This window comes from Heliangelus exortis, chromosome 13 (assembly GCF_036169615.1).
Source record: "Heliangelus exortis chromosome 13, bHelExo1.hap1, whole genome shotgun sequence".
Taxonomy (NCBI): domain Eukaryota; kingdom Metazoa; phylum Chordata; class Aves; order Apodiformes; family Trochilidae; genus Heliangelus; species Heliangelus exortis.
In genome coordinates, this window is record NC_092434.1 from 17,538,694 (window position 1) to 17,554,341 (window position 15,648).

Consider the following 15,648-nt stretch of genomic DNA (forward strand, 5'->3'; position numbering starts at 1 on the left):
AAAAAAAAAAAAAAATTGGTTTTTCCCAACTCCTGAACCTGGAGATCACTTCAAAAGCTGAAAGGGAAAAAAACCCAACGTGTCAGCATTAATAATTGCAACCCAAATCAATTAGCAAGCAGTCTCAAGGGGACCAGAGAAGGGGACACACACTGCAAAGCTCAGTGGCCCTCTATGTCAGCATAAATTCAACACCATTTCTGGTTTAAAGATTTCCCCAGCAAACACCTACGAGCTGCAAGGAAATTCTGGTGTCAGAGCAGTGGCTTCTGGGCCATCTCTAATCTCTAGGACAAAAAAAAAATGGTTTTCCCCAACTCCTGAACCTGGAGTTCACTGTGAAAGTTGAAAGGGAAAAAACCCAACGTGTCAGCATTAATAATTGCAACCCAAATCAATTAGCAAGCAGTCTCAAGAGGACCAGAGAAGGGGACACAGACTGCAAAGCTCAGTGGCCCTCTATCAGCATAAATTCAACACCATTCCCAGTTTAAAGATTTCCCCAACAAACACCTACGAGCTGCAAGGAAATTCTGGTGTCAGAGCAGTGGCTTCTGGGCCATCTCTAATCTCTAGGACAAAAAAAAAAAAATGGTTTTCCCAAACTCCTGAACCTGGAGTTCACTGTGAAAGTTGAAAGGGAAAAAAACCCAACGTGTCAGCATTAATAATTGCAACCCAAATCAATTAGCAAGCAGTCTCAAGGGGACCAGAGAAGGGGACACACACTGCAAAGCTCAGTGGCCCTCTATGTCAGCATAAATTCAACACCATTTCTGGTTTAAAGATTTCCCCAACAAACACCTACAAGTTGCAAGGAAATCCTGGTGTCAGAGCAGTGGCTTTTGGGCCATCTCTAAACTCTAGGACAAAAAAAAAAAAAAAAAAAAAAATGGTTTTTCCCAACTCCTGAACCTGGAGTTCACTTCAAAAGCAGAAAGGGAAAAAACCCAACGTGTCAGCATTAATAATTGCAACCAAAATCAATTAGCAAGCAGCCTCAAGAGGACCAGAGAAGGGGACACAGACTGCAAAGCTCAGTGGCCCTCTATCAGCATAAATTCAACACCATTCCTAGTTTAAAGATTTCCCCAGCAAACACCTACGAGCTGCAAGGAAATTCTGGTGTCAGAGCAGTGGCTTCTGGGCCATCTCTAATCTCTAGAACAAAAAAAAAAAATGGTTTTCCCCAACTCCTGAACCTGGAGTTCACTTCAAGAGCAGAAAGGGAAAAAACCCAAAGTGTCAGCATTAATAATTGCAACCCAAATCAATTAGCAAGCAGTCTCAAGGGGACCAGAGAAGGGGACACACACTGCAAAGCTCAGTGGCCCTCTATGTCAGCATAAATTCAACACCATTCCCAGTTTAAAGATTTCCCCAACAAATACATACAAGTTGCAAGGAAATTCTGGTGTCAGAGCAGTGGCTTTTGGGCCATCTCTAAACTCTAGGACAAAAAAAAAAAAAAAAAAAAAATGGTTTTTCCCAACTCCTGAACCTGGAGTTCACTTCAAAAGCAGAAAGGGAAAAAACCCAACGTGTCAGCATTAATAATTGCAACCAAAATCAATTAGCAAGCAGCCTCAAGAGGACCAGAGAAGAGGACACACACTGCAAAGCTCAGTGGCCCTCTATCAGCATAAATTCAACACCATTCCTAGTTTAAAGATTTCCCCAGCAAACACCTACGAGCTGCAAGGAAATTCTGGTGTCAGAGCAGTGGCTTCTGGGCCATCTCTAATCTCTAGAACAAAAAAAAAAAATGGTTTTCCCCAACTCCTGAACCTGGAGTTCACTTCAAGAGCAGAAAGGGAAAAAACCCAAAGTGTCAGCATTAATAATTGCAACCCAAATCAATTAGCAAGCAGTCTCAAGGGGACCAGAGAAGGGGACACACACTGCAAAGCTCAGTGGCCCTCTATGTCAGCATAAATTCAACACCATTCCCAGTTTAAAGATTTCCCCAACAAATACATACAAGTTGCAAGGAAATTCTGGTGTCAGAGCAGTGGCTTTTGGGCCATCTCTAATCTCTAGGACAAAAAAAAAAAAAATGGTTTTTCCCAACTCCTGAACCTGGACTTCACTTCAAAAGCAGAAAGGGAAAAACCCCAACGTGTCAGCATTAATAATTGCAACCCAAATCAATTAGCAAGCAGTCTCAAGGGGACCAGAGAAGGGGACACACACTGCAAAGCTCAGTGGCCCTCTATGACAGCATAAATTCAACACCATTTCTGGTTTAAAGATTTCCCCAACAAACACCTACGAGCTGCAAGGAAATTCTGGTGTCAGAGCAGTGGCTTTTGGGCCATCTCTAATCTCTAGGACAAAAAAAAAAAAATGGTTTTCCCAAACTCCTGAACCTGGACTTCACTTCAAGAGCAGAAAGGGAAAAAAACCCAACGTGTCAGCATTAATAATTGCAACCCAAATCAATTAGCAAGCAGTCTCAAGGGGACCAGAGAAGGGGACACAGACTGCAAAGCTCAGTGGAAAGGCCAAGGGAGCTGCAGACAGACCTCCCACACTTGGACCTCTGCAGCTGAAGTCTCTCTTTGAGCCACTAAAATGCAAAAGTAAAGATGGTTAAAGAAAGTGAGAAGCAAAGTGCTCTGAGCAGGCAGCTCCGATGCATCCCTGGCTCCCTAAGGATGGATCCAAAGAGCAAGATGAGGAAAATGTGGCTCCAAAACACATAAACCTCTCCAGACCTCTCCCTCCTGTGCTTGTTTCATTCCATGTTGGGTAAAGAAAATCATAAACAGCAACATTTAAAACCTAAAAATAAAATACTTTATTTTTCTCTGAGTAGCATTACTTAAAAATAAAATATTTTCTCTAAGCAGCATTACTTAAAACCAAAATACTTTATTTTCTCTAAGTAGCATTACCTAAAAATAAAATACTTTTTTTTTCTCTAAGTAGCATTTGTGTTAGAAGAAAGGAAAACAATGTTTTTTAACACTCATTTGCACACCAAATGAAAATCTGCACTAGCCAGGTAAACTCATACCCCTTTCTCTACTGGGAAAAATAAATACATACAGCCTTCCAAAGAAAAGCACACCCAGGCAAGTTACAAACAATCCTGTGCAAATTAAAGATGAATACACCCACGTGTACCAAAAAGGCAGCACAAAACTACCTGGTGAACTGTTTTTGTTCAGCTGGTGATGCCTCAAAGATATAAAGATTTTTTTTAGCATGAAAAGGGAAGCAAATCCCATCAGCTGCATGGCACCTCAGCTCCTGCTGGCTGGTGGAAAAAAAAAAAAAAAAAAAAGTTTCCTGCATTTAAATGTCTTCTAAAGGTTCTGCTTGTTTTAAGTGCCCACAGCCACCAGCTAATTCTTTTAGCAAATTTCATTCTTAAGACTGGAAATCAGCTCTGGAGCCACAAGAAGCCACAAGAGAGGGCTGGATGGCAATCCAGATTATTGCCTGAAAAGTGAGCAGTGAACAGCCAGAGGCTGAGGGCTTCTCTGGCACAAACAGCTCCATCTGACCCTTCTGTCAAGTGACTGAAGTGCACAAAGAGCTGGGACTCAGGATATCAGCATGGCATTCATGAGAAGAACTGCATGAAGGAGATGGAAAAACCATTACCAGCCTTTGGCAAGGAAATTTTCATCTCAGTCTTCACTCACTGAAGTGCTAAAAAAAGAGGCTTGATACTCAAAGGCTGCGAGGTGAAATTCAGAACCCAAAAATAGCTGTATTTTCAAACACATTAATAATATGATTGTTTCTCCTTAAAATAATAAACTACCAAATTAAGCAAAAGAACAGTGAAACTCATACCACCAAAGCCTCAATTAGCACCAACTTACATAATATTGTTACTTTCCATGGCAAGATTTGCATGCTTTCTGCTTTTCATTGAGTCCTCAGCTTCCCTAGTAAAATATTTCCCTTTACAGAGACTTAATGAATATAATTTGAATCCTGATAATTCACTGCAGCTCTTACTTTTCATTATAATTCTGGCCCCAAGACTATCTTACATCATATGCAATTAGAAACACACCTTACAGATGTACAGTTTAAAAAGCAACTTCAGCATTGCTTAAAAATGAGAAATGGGGGACAAGGACTGATAAAACACCATTTCATATCACCCAAGCAGATGACAGAGGATTTCCCCCCACTTCACCATTAATAAATTAAAGCAGCTAGCTGGAAATCAGAGGGATGGCCATGGAAGTTTCTAGGGATGTCCTGGTTTCAGCTGGGATGGAGCCAACTTTCAACTCAAGCAGCACCGTGCTTTGCATTTAGTAAGGGATTTGGTATGGGAAGAATGCTGATAATACACTGATGTTTTCAGTTGTTGCTAAGAAAACAAGGACTTTGCAACTTGCCTTGGTGGTGTGTGAGTGCACAAGGAGCTGGGAGGGAGCACAGCCAGAGCCAGGGATCCAAACTGCCTGCTGGAATATTCCATGGCACGTAAAGTCGTGCTGGGAAGTTCTCTCTCTCTTCAGGGAACGTGGTTTTGGGATCTCTCTCCTCCAGGAGCAGTAGCCAGGGACCAGCTGGGCACTGGCCAGCAGGTGGTGAAGAGCTGCATTGGTTGAATGTGCCATTATTATTTATTTATTTTCAATTATTACGTTGTCTTGGTCTCAACTCACACCTTTGTGATTCTCTCCCCCGCTCCCCAGAGGGGGCAGAGAGAGCAAGAGGCTGCCTGGGATTTAGGTTCTTGACAGGTTAAAATCACCCAAGGAATGGGAACAAGAGGCTCTAAAGCTCCAGCTCACTGGGCAGCCAGCTGATTCCAGGGAATCAAGAAGCATCTGGTGTTATTCTGCACCCCCAAGCCCCAGCTCAGGGGGCAGAAACCAAAATGTCTTTTCCTTTCCTTCCTTACTACATCAGCAGCATCAATCCCTTCCCCTTAATTCCAAGTTGTTTTTCCTGATAGGAAACAATTCGGGGATCAGACCCAGCCAGCACGGGGTTAGGAAGGGCAGGTCCTGTCTGACCAACCTGAGCTCCTTTTATCATCAGGTGACCCGCCTGGTGGATGAGGGGAAGGCTGTGGATGTGCTCTATCTGGACTTCAGCAAGGCCTTCGACACCGTCTCCCACAGCATCCTCCTGAGAAAGCTGTCAGGCCACAGCTTGGACAGGGGCATCTGTGCTGGGTTAGGAATTGGCTGGAGGGCCGGGCCCAGAGAGTGGTGCTGAACGGGGCTGCATCAAAATGGCGGCCGTGGTGTCCCCCAGGGATCAGTACTGGGCCCAGTCCTGTTCAATATCTTCATTGATGACTTGGATAAGGGGATTGAGTCCATCATCAGCAAGTTTGCTGATGACACCAAGCTGGGGAGAAGTGTTGATCAGCTGGAAGGCAGGAGGATTCTGCAGAGGGACCTGGACAGACTGGAGAGTTGGGCTGATCCCAAGGGGATGAGGTTCAACATTCCAAGTGCTGGGTCCTGCACTTTGGCCACAACAACCCCATGGGGAGCTCCAGGCTGGGCACAGAGTGGCAGAAAGGGAGCTGGGAGTCTGGATTGACAGGAAGCTGAACATGAGCCAGCAGTGTGCCCAGGTGGCCAAGAAGGCCAATGGCATCCTGGGCTGGCTCAGGAACAGCGTGGCCAGCAGGTCCAGGGAAGGGATTCTGCCCCTGTGCTCAGCCCTGGGGAGGCCACAGCTTGAGTCCTGTGTCCAGTTCTGGGCCCCTCAGCTCAGGAAGGAGCTTGAGGTGCTGGAGCAGGTCCAGAGAAGAGCAAGGAGGCTGGGAAGGGATCCAGCACAAGTCCTGTGAGGAAGGGCTGAGGGAGCTGGGGGTGTTGAGGCTGGAGAAGAGGAGGCTCAGGGGAGACCTCATCACTCTCTCCAACTCCCTGAAAGGAGGTTGGAGCCAGGGGGGGGTTGGGCTCTTTTCCCAGGCAACTCTCAGCAAGACAAGAGGGCACAAGAGGTCTCAAGTTGTGCCAGGGGAGGTTTAGGTTGGACATTAGAAAGAATTTTTTCACGGAAAGGGTGATCAGCCATTGGAACGGGCTGCCTGGGGAGGTGGTGGACTCTTCGTCCCTGGAGACATTTAAAAAGCGACTCGATATGGCACTCAGTGCCATGGCCTAGTGACTGTGGCAGTAGTTGTTCAAGGGTTGGACTCGATGATCTCTGAGGTCCCTTCCAACCCAGCCTATTCTATGATTCTATGAATTCTGCTATGTATCCTACACCAGGTAATGTGATAGATGCAGCTTAAATGAAGATGAATAGACACCACTTAGCACTGCTTTAACAGACTACCAGGCTTCATGTTAGAAATCTCATTATATTTTGTAGGAAGTAAATTAGGAAGCCAGTGGGAAGAACACATGCAATCTGTGCACAGCAGCACAACACACACACACACAAAAAAAATCATAAAACTAAGGAGCAAGTCTCTTAACTTTAATAGAGCTCAACTTACAATCAAAACCAGCAGCATTTGCACTTAATGGAGTACCCAATTCATTCAACTCTCATGCAACTTATTTCACAGCACTACCCTGGCTTAAAAAAAAAATGATCCAATTTCAGAAAAATAATGTAGCTCACAGGCAATCAATGGGCCTAGAGATGGGTCCTTCATTGGAAAACTGAAGCAGGAGAGCTGCAAAATTCAATTTACTTCACATTTGCATTCATCTCAATCACATCATAATCAACTGAGTCCCTCCACCCCCTCAATTTTCCATTGTGTGAACAGCCTGATTATGAAAACAAACATCTAGTTCACCTTTGAAAAGGTAAAAAAACAAAAAAACCAAAAAACCAAAAAAAAAAAAAAAAAACAAAAAAAAAACGAAAAACAAACAACAAACCCCCACTAAACTAAAAGCAGCCAGGATACTGAGACACTTCACCAGGTGTCACCCAAAATCAACTCAAATTGGCCAAAACCTGACAGGCTCAGTGAAGGCAGGAGACATCAGAACCTCAGCACAAAGGTTATTACATTCTTCCTGAGCATTCTTACACACTCCAGAAGTCACAGCAGAAATTCAGTGTCACTTTTCTCAGAAATCTTTGGTCTGAAGACAGCCAGGACAAAACAACTCTCATGACTCTGTTATTTCTAACTCTGAACCCTTGCTGGTTTTAGACAACAATAAAAAAAAAAAAAAAAAACAACTTTCTTTTTGAACAGAAGGATCAGCTGCCAAGAAAGCATTTCTCCTATCATCTCCCCATGTCTGCCAACAAACAAAAAAGCTCCAGAAGTCAGGCATCAGGATCCACAGGACACTGGATTTCCTTCAGTTCAGAGACCAGGATTTCCACAGAAGGCCTTGCACAGTTTGTTTGGGGCTTTTTTTTTTGGTAATTCTCAATTATCTTTCCCCCTCAGCTTGGTCTAGCCTATCTTGGAAGTACCCAGCCCTAGCTTTATGACCATCTAAAATGTTTTCCCCTGAAAATTTATGAAAAAAGGGAGGCTGATGATCCAGGGAATGATGGGATCTCAAGGAAGAAACCTCAAGGAAGCCTGAATGGTTCATCAGATGCACAGAACAAAGGAAAGCTTGAAAAAAACAAATGCATCTTCTCAGTCAGACACCTCAAAATTCCTACAAAATAATAATTTAAAATGTTAGGGTAATCTTAGTGAGAAATAAAACAAATTACTTAAGCACCTACTAGATGAGCTCTCACTCCTCATGCCTCCATGGCAGAGCATCACAGTGTAAGCACACCTGAAACACCTCCTCACCTCTGCTGTAGGAGAAGTCTTCAAATGTTCCAGCTCAGTGGGAGCTTCAGGAGCATAAATCACCTCTGAAAAGTGGCAGAGGGGTGTCTGATGGACAATACCTTTATCCTGCTTTTTATTTCAAATACAGAAGGCTGTTACAGATGATCTTCGATGCTGTCACTCACCATCCAGTCTTTCTTCCACAGTATTTTTTCACCTCTTCTTTATTCTGGCTTTTAGGATTTTTTTTTTTAATACCTTCACAAAGTTCCTATGTGGCCCTGCTTGGGTTTACAGGGTCAAAAATTATTTAGAGGAGAAGCTACTGCTGTGTGTGTGTCTCCTACCATGGAGTCTGCTTCTTCCCTTCCTCTGACACAGCCCACACACACAGGAAACAAACAAGTTCATTTCAATAAATGAAAATGGACAACAACCAACCCCAGAGGCTTTTGTTAGGCAGCTTCTATTTATGGGGAACTGTAAAAGGCAAGATTTTCCAAAAATCTTCTGAATTAACCAGACCTGAGCCATCAACTCATTCACCTATCAAGTTCTTAAATAAAAAATGACTTCTTAAATGCATTCAACTCTGCCCCGATCAATGTGGCAAGAAATCCCATTAAATGTGCAGCACCTCCAGACAAAACAGTTTTTCAGCAGTGCTTTTAATCCCTTGCTGGTAATCAATTATCCTTCAAGAGCCCACGTTATATAATTAGAAGTGCTTCCAGAAAGTGACTGGTAATTCATCAGGAGACTCTATTTTCCTTCTACATCCACTCTTTCAGCCTTTTTCTGCAAGATTTTGCAAGCAACAAGAACAAAGGCATTTTTTCCTTTCCTTTCAACACTCCCCCTGAGCAGGTTTTTCCACATAAACCACAAACTTAAAGCTGAATGTTAATACACAAATTAGGCCTCAAAATTTGGCTCATAAAGGAGCAATATGGAAAACAAAGTTTTACTCCCTTAAAGAAACAGCCAGTTACCAATTCTGTTGGTTTTATCCTTAAGAGAAACCAACTGAAGTTTTAATAGCACTTTCCCAAAAGAAGTTATCAAGTATTTCTTCAGCTTTATGTTCCTGCAGTGGTACCCAGAGCATTTCTGGATACACAAAGCTGGGCCAGGAACATGTTTTACAGCCTGAAAAATACTTGCAGTCCCCTCATTAATAGCTGCAGGCACAGACAGATCCAAGTCTTCACTTCACTCAGCCTCCAACTCCTCTGGAGGACCCTGAGCCACTTCAAATTAACATTATTCCAGCCCCTTCATTGATGGGGAGGCAAAGCCAGACAACAAGTTGCCAAAAACCTGCTCCCCAGAAACAAAACTAAAACCAAAGCATCCTTCCTGAGCACCTCTGGTTACCACACTGGTCACCCTGACAGCTGCCTGCTCACAGGATGCTCAGCCCTGAAGCATCTTGTGATCAAACCTGGCATCAGGTTTGCACAACTGCTGAACAGCCTGCCCCAAACCTCCCATTTTGCCTGGAAAAGTACCTAGGTGGGGCAAAACTCTGTATTCTGCTTCACAGAAGAGGGTTAATGCCACACAAGAGTCCTCCAGGGTCCAGCCTGAGGCAACAAAGCACCATGGCACCTCTCATCACCACCAAGGCCTCAGTTCTGACCCATGGAGCATGCAACAAAATTTGTTGAGGGAGAGCTGAGACAGAGAAACAGCTTCTCCACTCCCAGCCCTGTCCCTCCCAAGCCCCCCAGGCCTGTTCTGAGTCTCACTCAGGTCAGGTTAATGAGATGCAGGTGGGATTGATAGTTCCAAACACCCTCCCAACACTCCCAATCTCACACCAGGGTTTTACAGTAACATTACCTTCACATTAACAATGTTTTTACCACCTTCTACCTGCCTGTGAAACACGGCCTAGCAGCAGCAACTTGCTCAACTCTAGAGTGATTTTAAAGTGAAATATCATCAGTCTGCTGCTGCTGCTTGGCTTGCACAATCAAGTGGAGCTGTCTCTTTGCAATGGCTGTGTTTAAATCCCACAGGAACTCCAACAGCTTCCCTTGGAGGAGAACCTCCATGGGCACAAACTGCAGAACCTGCTGGGGAGAGTCTGTGTCTAGCAAAGAGCTCATGAGTTGACTCAGGTGCTGCAGATACTGAACAACAGGAGCTGGGAGGCCTCTGTAACCAATGCACAGCAGAGCTGCCCCAGTCCTGAGAGGTTCCTGGGAGGTTGGGCAAGCAAAGGTGACACATCTGAAAGAGCAGTGCAGGATAAAGACCAGGCCAGCTGTGAAACGTGTGAAACAAGAGAGGATAGGCAGGATCAAGGCATCTCCCACTGTAAGCTGAGTCAATGAGTGCAGAACACACTCCAAAAGCTGCTGCTGGTACTTTGGTTCACCATCATAAAGCAAAGAGAAGCTGAAAGTCAGCAGTGTGGCTGAGCTCAGGAGCTGTACTTCCAGCCCGGGTTGGCTTCCAGTATCAGAGAGGGATGGAAAGTCCACCACAAGGCACCTGACTTGGTCACCACACCCTTCATTTAGGATTTCCTGATGACACCTGGAAAGATCAGACACTTCTGCCAGTATCAGCTCCCCAGGAAGAACCTCACAGGAATGACAAGTCTGCAGCATTTGTCTGCTTTTCAGCCTCCCCCCAACCAATTCATTCATAGCTTCATTAAGATTTTCCAAGACTTGACCATCACAAAATGGAGAACATTTTACCACTGGGAGTCTTTTTCCTTCCAAAGCATACCACAAGCTACACTCCAGGTTAGAAGGCAATCCCTCCAGGATGCACATTTTACCAGCATTATTTAAACTATGTTCTTCAGCCCAGTGATTAAAATAGCCCTTTGCCACCTTATCCTTCCACGTCAGGGTTTCCAGCATCTTCCTCTCATTGTAGGTACTAAAGTATTTGCTTCTTTGCCCAAACCATTTTGCATTCATGATGCAACCAGTCTGAGATTTCTTGACAAGCCAGTTATTCCTGGCAATGGGTTTCATGTGCAGTTTTTGCATGAAGAACTCCACTGCACAGTCTCTCAGCTTGTTCAGTCTCACCTGCTCTGCCTCTTGCATGCGCCCAAAGAGATGGATGTTCTCAGAGATGGTCTCCACCTGGCACTTGTGGAAGAACATGCAACACTCCTCGTGTATTTTCAGAAAAGATTCTGGCAGCAAATGCTGGGGGAAAAGTGCTTTCTTGACCATTTCTGCTCCAAAGTTCTGCATCATCTTTGAAAGCAGAGGATGAATGCTTTCCCTGCCCATGTAACGAAGACAAACCACGTAAGCCTCTGAGTTTCCAGCTTTGCTAGTGGCTGGCTTAAAGACATGGACCTCCTCAAAAGCACAGTTGAGGAGAAAGAGCAGATTGGTAGAACAGTGTTCAAACAGGGTGAACATCTTCAAGACAAAGGATCCCCCAGTGCCCAGGATCATTAAAGCAGTGACTGCCTCACAGTAATGAAGGGGGGAGACAAGAGCCTCCTGCTCACCTGGATTTCCCTGGCAGTCGAAGCTGCCATCAGCAGTGACCAAGTGCACTGTGGTCATGTTGCTGACAAAGCTCTGAAGTCCTGTTAGGTGTTTCAGTGTCATCACATCCCCAGTGTTGTCTGGGCCAAAGTACCACCAAGGCAAGGTGTTGGCTATCAGGCGGTCATCCACGATCATCGTGAGGGTGTCGTTTGCTTCGTGGTAGGGGTTTAGGGTATTAGCGACCCAATTCCAGTCACAAGGGACCTGGTGGGATTTCAAGAAGTGATTCAGGCTGGCTATAAAAGCTCCAGGGGCTTCACAGAGGTGGACAGAATTCAGTTCTCCATCCTGCAGAGCTTCTTCAGGGAGAAGAGGGAAGCCGCAGAGGATCTCGTGAAACTTGCACCAGGCCTGGGTGCAGAGCTCAGCATTCAGAGATTTCTTCACGTGAGGAATTATTTTCCCAGCTTTATTGGTGAGCGAGGTGTGCTGGTGCCATTCATCCAAATTCTTGTCACTCAGCTGATTCTTCACTTCGTTCATGGAGTCCTTCAGAGCCAGGAGGGAGTTGAATTCCTTATGATCGGATGTAAAAGCATCGCTGGGATTTGGGAGCTGCCACTCACCATTCTCTGGCTTGGTGTAAGTGAACTTCTTTGCAAAGAGCTGCTCAATTTCTGAGAGAATTTCAGGACTGAACCCTTCAAGGTTTGTAGCCTTGTCAGCATCAGGCTTCTTATATTTGCTCATTCTTGGATTGATTCACAGCCTGGAGGAGAGCAGGGAGGAGAAGCAGTGTCACTCCAATCTTACACTTACATAAACAGGCAAAGCTTTTTGGGCTTTAATTGACATTTCTCCTGCTTAAACTCTGTATTCCAGAATGAAAAAAAACGATTCACAAAAAATGAGGAAAATAAACGAGGGCCATCCTGTATAAGGCTACTTGGAAGTCAGGAGATTTTCAGGTTAAATCTCACCCTTCAGGGTATTTACACAGGATGTGAGCTGCTGCTTTGGCTCTTCACTGACCTCTGAATACTCTGCTCACTCTATGGGTCTGAACACTTGGATATAAGAGATCAAGGTGAGAGATTTAACACCAGCCTACAAGCAGAACCCCTTTTCTGTGCTCAGCACTCTGCCGGGCCACCGCAAATCCTCACACCTCATTTTCCCTGGTGGAAAACCAGCAAAAAATCCGAAGTGAGAAAAGGTTTCTCTGCATCTGTGCTCGATGCTAACTCGTGCTTGTTGTGAAAGAAGAAAGCAGTGCAAAGTGGGGTGCTCTGAGTGGATTCAGAGCATTCTACACAACAAGTCTGCTGGCATCTGCTCCTCTGCACAGCACACGAGGCAGAGGTTGGGCACACACTAACCAGAAATCAGCCAGCAAGCTATTCAAAACTATGAGGTTCACTTAAGCAAACTCATTTCATCAAAATTATCAAGAGGGAGGAAATCCCTCAGCCTGGCATTTCAACCATTCCCCAAACCACCCCATCCCCTGGGAAGCAAAAGACAACGAGCTTACGTGTTACAGAACAGCTTAGTGTGAAAAAAAACTGCATTAAAATCCAAGGGGCTGAAAAACTTGGGAGGCAACCAGGATGGCAAACTTAATGCTTTCCTCTTCCCCTCCAAGCACCTCAGGCCACAGTCCCAGGCCCATGGCTGTGACCTCTCCTGAGCAGCACAGGGTTAATTCAATTGCAGGTGAGTTTTCAGTGTTGGTTTGACAGATTAGCACCTTTACTTTCACTTTCTTTTATGCAGCTGTACTTCAGTTGATTTATTAATTAATCCACGCCTTTCACACATCCTCTGCTGGGGAGAAAAGGAAAGCTGAGGGGAACACAGCAAAGCACCGTGCCCCAAAAACCACTTTGGCTTCATTTTTAAATACCAACTCGGCCTTTGGTTACAGCTCACTCCAGAAAAAAAAAAAAAAATCCCAGAACAAACTATCATCCAAAAGACGGTAAGAAAACAGAGATGCCGCCACCTGCCTTTGATTTCTTTTCTTTCATTTTTTTTTTTTTCCCCGGTTATTTCCAAATCCCATCGGCCTGGACTCGATCCAGGCCTGCAGGAGGCCCCTGTGCTGCTCCCCCCACCCCGCGGCTCCTCACACACCAGGAATTCCCTTTGGGATCTGCCCTAGGGAACACGCTGGGCGCTCTCATGTCCGCGGCTCCCCGGGCAACCCCGCTTCCCCCTTCCCGCCCGCTACCGCCGTTCAGCGCGGCCTAGCAGCGTCCCTCCGCCCCGGCCTCTCGTACAGACGAGCCCAGCCGAGGCGTCTCCCCGCGCCGCTCGCTAGCTACGCGAGACCGCGGCTTCCATGCGGCCTAGCGAATCCCCCCCCCCCCGTCTTACCCGTCGGATTGCGGCAGCTCGGCGGGCAGGCCCAGCCCCTCACTACCCAGCCCTGCCCTCTCCTCAGCGGGGCGCCGCAGGCACCACCCCCCGCTCCGGGGGAACTGGTGTTTATTATATTTAAATAAATATGGAGGGTTTTAAGGAGGGAGTGTCGCTCAGCGCCGTTACTGCTGAGGAGCAACGAGGCTCCCGGGCTGCTGGGGCAGGAGGGAGGTGGCCCGCTGGAGGCCACATCGCTTCATTCACAGGAGCTAAAAATTTAAAGTTTTTCCCCGGAAAACTCCACTGAGGAGGGGGGAGTTGTGCAGGGAGGGAGCAGAGCCCGCAAGGAGGGAGGAAACACAGGGGTTAAATCTCCTTCCTCTTACTACACGGTAATACTGACCGGGTTAGGTTGGGTTTGTTTTATTGGAGAAAAATAAGGAAGGATTCTGTGGGGGAAACCGGAGAAACCTGTTCGAGAGGAACAGGGGAGTCCATTCCCTCTCTGGAGGCGGTAGCGCTGCTCCCCGGGGTTCCCTTTGGCCTCTCCAAGCCACAAACCCTTGATAAATAAAACCCTTGATAAATAAAACCCTTGATAAATAAACCCACTCTGCTGCCCTCCTGAACCCCCCAGGAGCCTGGCTGGGTTGGTAGGAGGAAAGAACCTTGAAATATTCACAGCAGTTAATGAGCATCTCCCCATTGCAGCATCCCTGGGAACACACCCGGACTTGGTAGAGAGCAAAACAACCTCTGGAAGGAAAGGTAGGAAAAGCAAAACAGATGAATTCCTACACCAGGGAGAAGCTGCTCCTGAGGGCTTAAACGTTGTGGGGATTTTCCTCTGGCAGGTTAGGGAATGAGGCACTTGCCAACCTATTTAGAGGGCAACAGTGAGTTAGCAGAAATCCCTTGGCTTCAGTGCCAGGTTTGCTCTCACATATTTCTCCTCCATGAAGCACAAATCCATCCTAACCTGGAATTAGTTTTAGCCCACAAATTCAGTGCTGTGAGCATGAAGGATTCCAGAGCTCCTATGAGGAAATTCTGCTAGAAGCTAGATAACTGGTAAAAAACACATGGCAAATCCATCTTAAACATGTAATAATGATGCAGGGGTCAATTACATTTATAGCAGACAACTGGCATATTAAAGCTAGGACTGAATACATAAATCTATAAACAGGTCATCTCTGCCTCTACCCTCCTTAAGCTATTTATCTTTTTTTCTAAATAGAAAGAATATTGTTATAAAATAAAAGGATCCTTCAGTGTATAGAGAGCTCCCTGCTACCTGCAGACACAAAAACAGGATTAAAATTATGCCTTGAGAAAGAAAATGTATTTTTTAAAGCTAAGACTGCTACATTCATCTCTGATAATAAAACAGACACTAAACTAACTGCTTCCTCAGGAAGTTTTACCTGATGTGGAAGAGCTTAGGTATGGATGAAAGATTTCTGTGTATGTCTTCACCCTTTGATTGGCCTATTTTTAAATAACTGAGTTAGTGGTGGTTCTTTTTTATCTTATCCTAAACACCTAAATTACTTTTTCACGTGCTTTTGGGTTCTTAAGTGTTTGGATAAACCCAGCAAGACAGAAAAGGCTCTCCCAAAACTCAGGGGAGAACAATTCCTCAGTGACCACACAACAAGATTCCCAGCTAAAAGAAATGTAACTCAATGGTGTGCTTAAGAAAAATATGCTGGGTTTTTTTCTTTAATTAAAGTTTTTGTTCAACTTGTAAGACTGGGATTCCCCATATATTTTCATCAATATTTTCAAGTCAAAGCAGGAATTCAGGTAAGTACTTCCCTCTTCTTCTAAATAATCTCTTTTCTGCCCATGGTAGAAACTGATAGTGTGAACACAACACTTTTTTCCTGGATTAGCCCCACTTTTGTGGGGTTTTATCTCCTGTCAGATCACAAGATGTGTGCTCATCTGTGGAAGTGATTGTCCTGAGCTGTCTTTAAAAGACCATTGTGCAGTTAAACATGGAAAATTAGTTGTCTAATTAAGAACAAAGTAGTCCTGTTTGTTCCTCTGACTTTTTTTCATGGTTTAAGTGCCAAAATGCATGTATAACATAAA

At 45.1% G+C, this 15,648-nt stretch overlaps 1 protein-coding gene across 2 annotated transcripts; it reads right to left on the bottom strand.

The window, feature by feature from the left end:
• Positions 1-6,402: 6,402 nt before the first annotated feature.
• On the bottom strand, positions 6,403-14,083 carry CMTR2 (cap methyltransferase 2). 2 transcript variants are annotated; one of them, XM_071757115.1, is made up of 2 exons: positions 13,952-14,083; positions 6,403-11,953 (listed from the first exon to the last, which is right to left on the bottom strand). In XM_071757115.1, exon 2 carries the CDS (start codon positions 11,932-11,934, stop codon positions 9,640-9,642), a length of 2,295 nt encoding a protein of 764 aa, XP_071613216.1. In that variant the 5' UTR covers positions 11,935-11,953; positions 13,952-14,083; the 3' UTR covers positions 6,403-9,639. The 2 variants fall into 2 exon arrangements, with proteins under 2 accessions (XP_071613216.1, XP_071613215.1); XM_071757114.1 differs by lacking the exon at positions 13,952-14,083 and adding an exon at positions 13,564-13,935.
• Between the last annotated feature and the right edge of the window lie 1,565 nt (positions 14,084-15,648).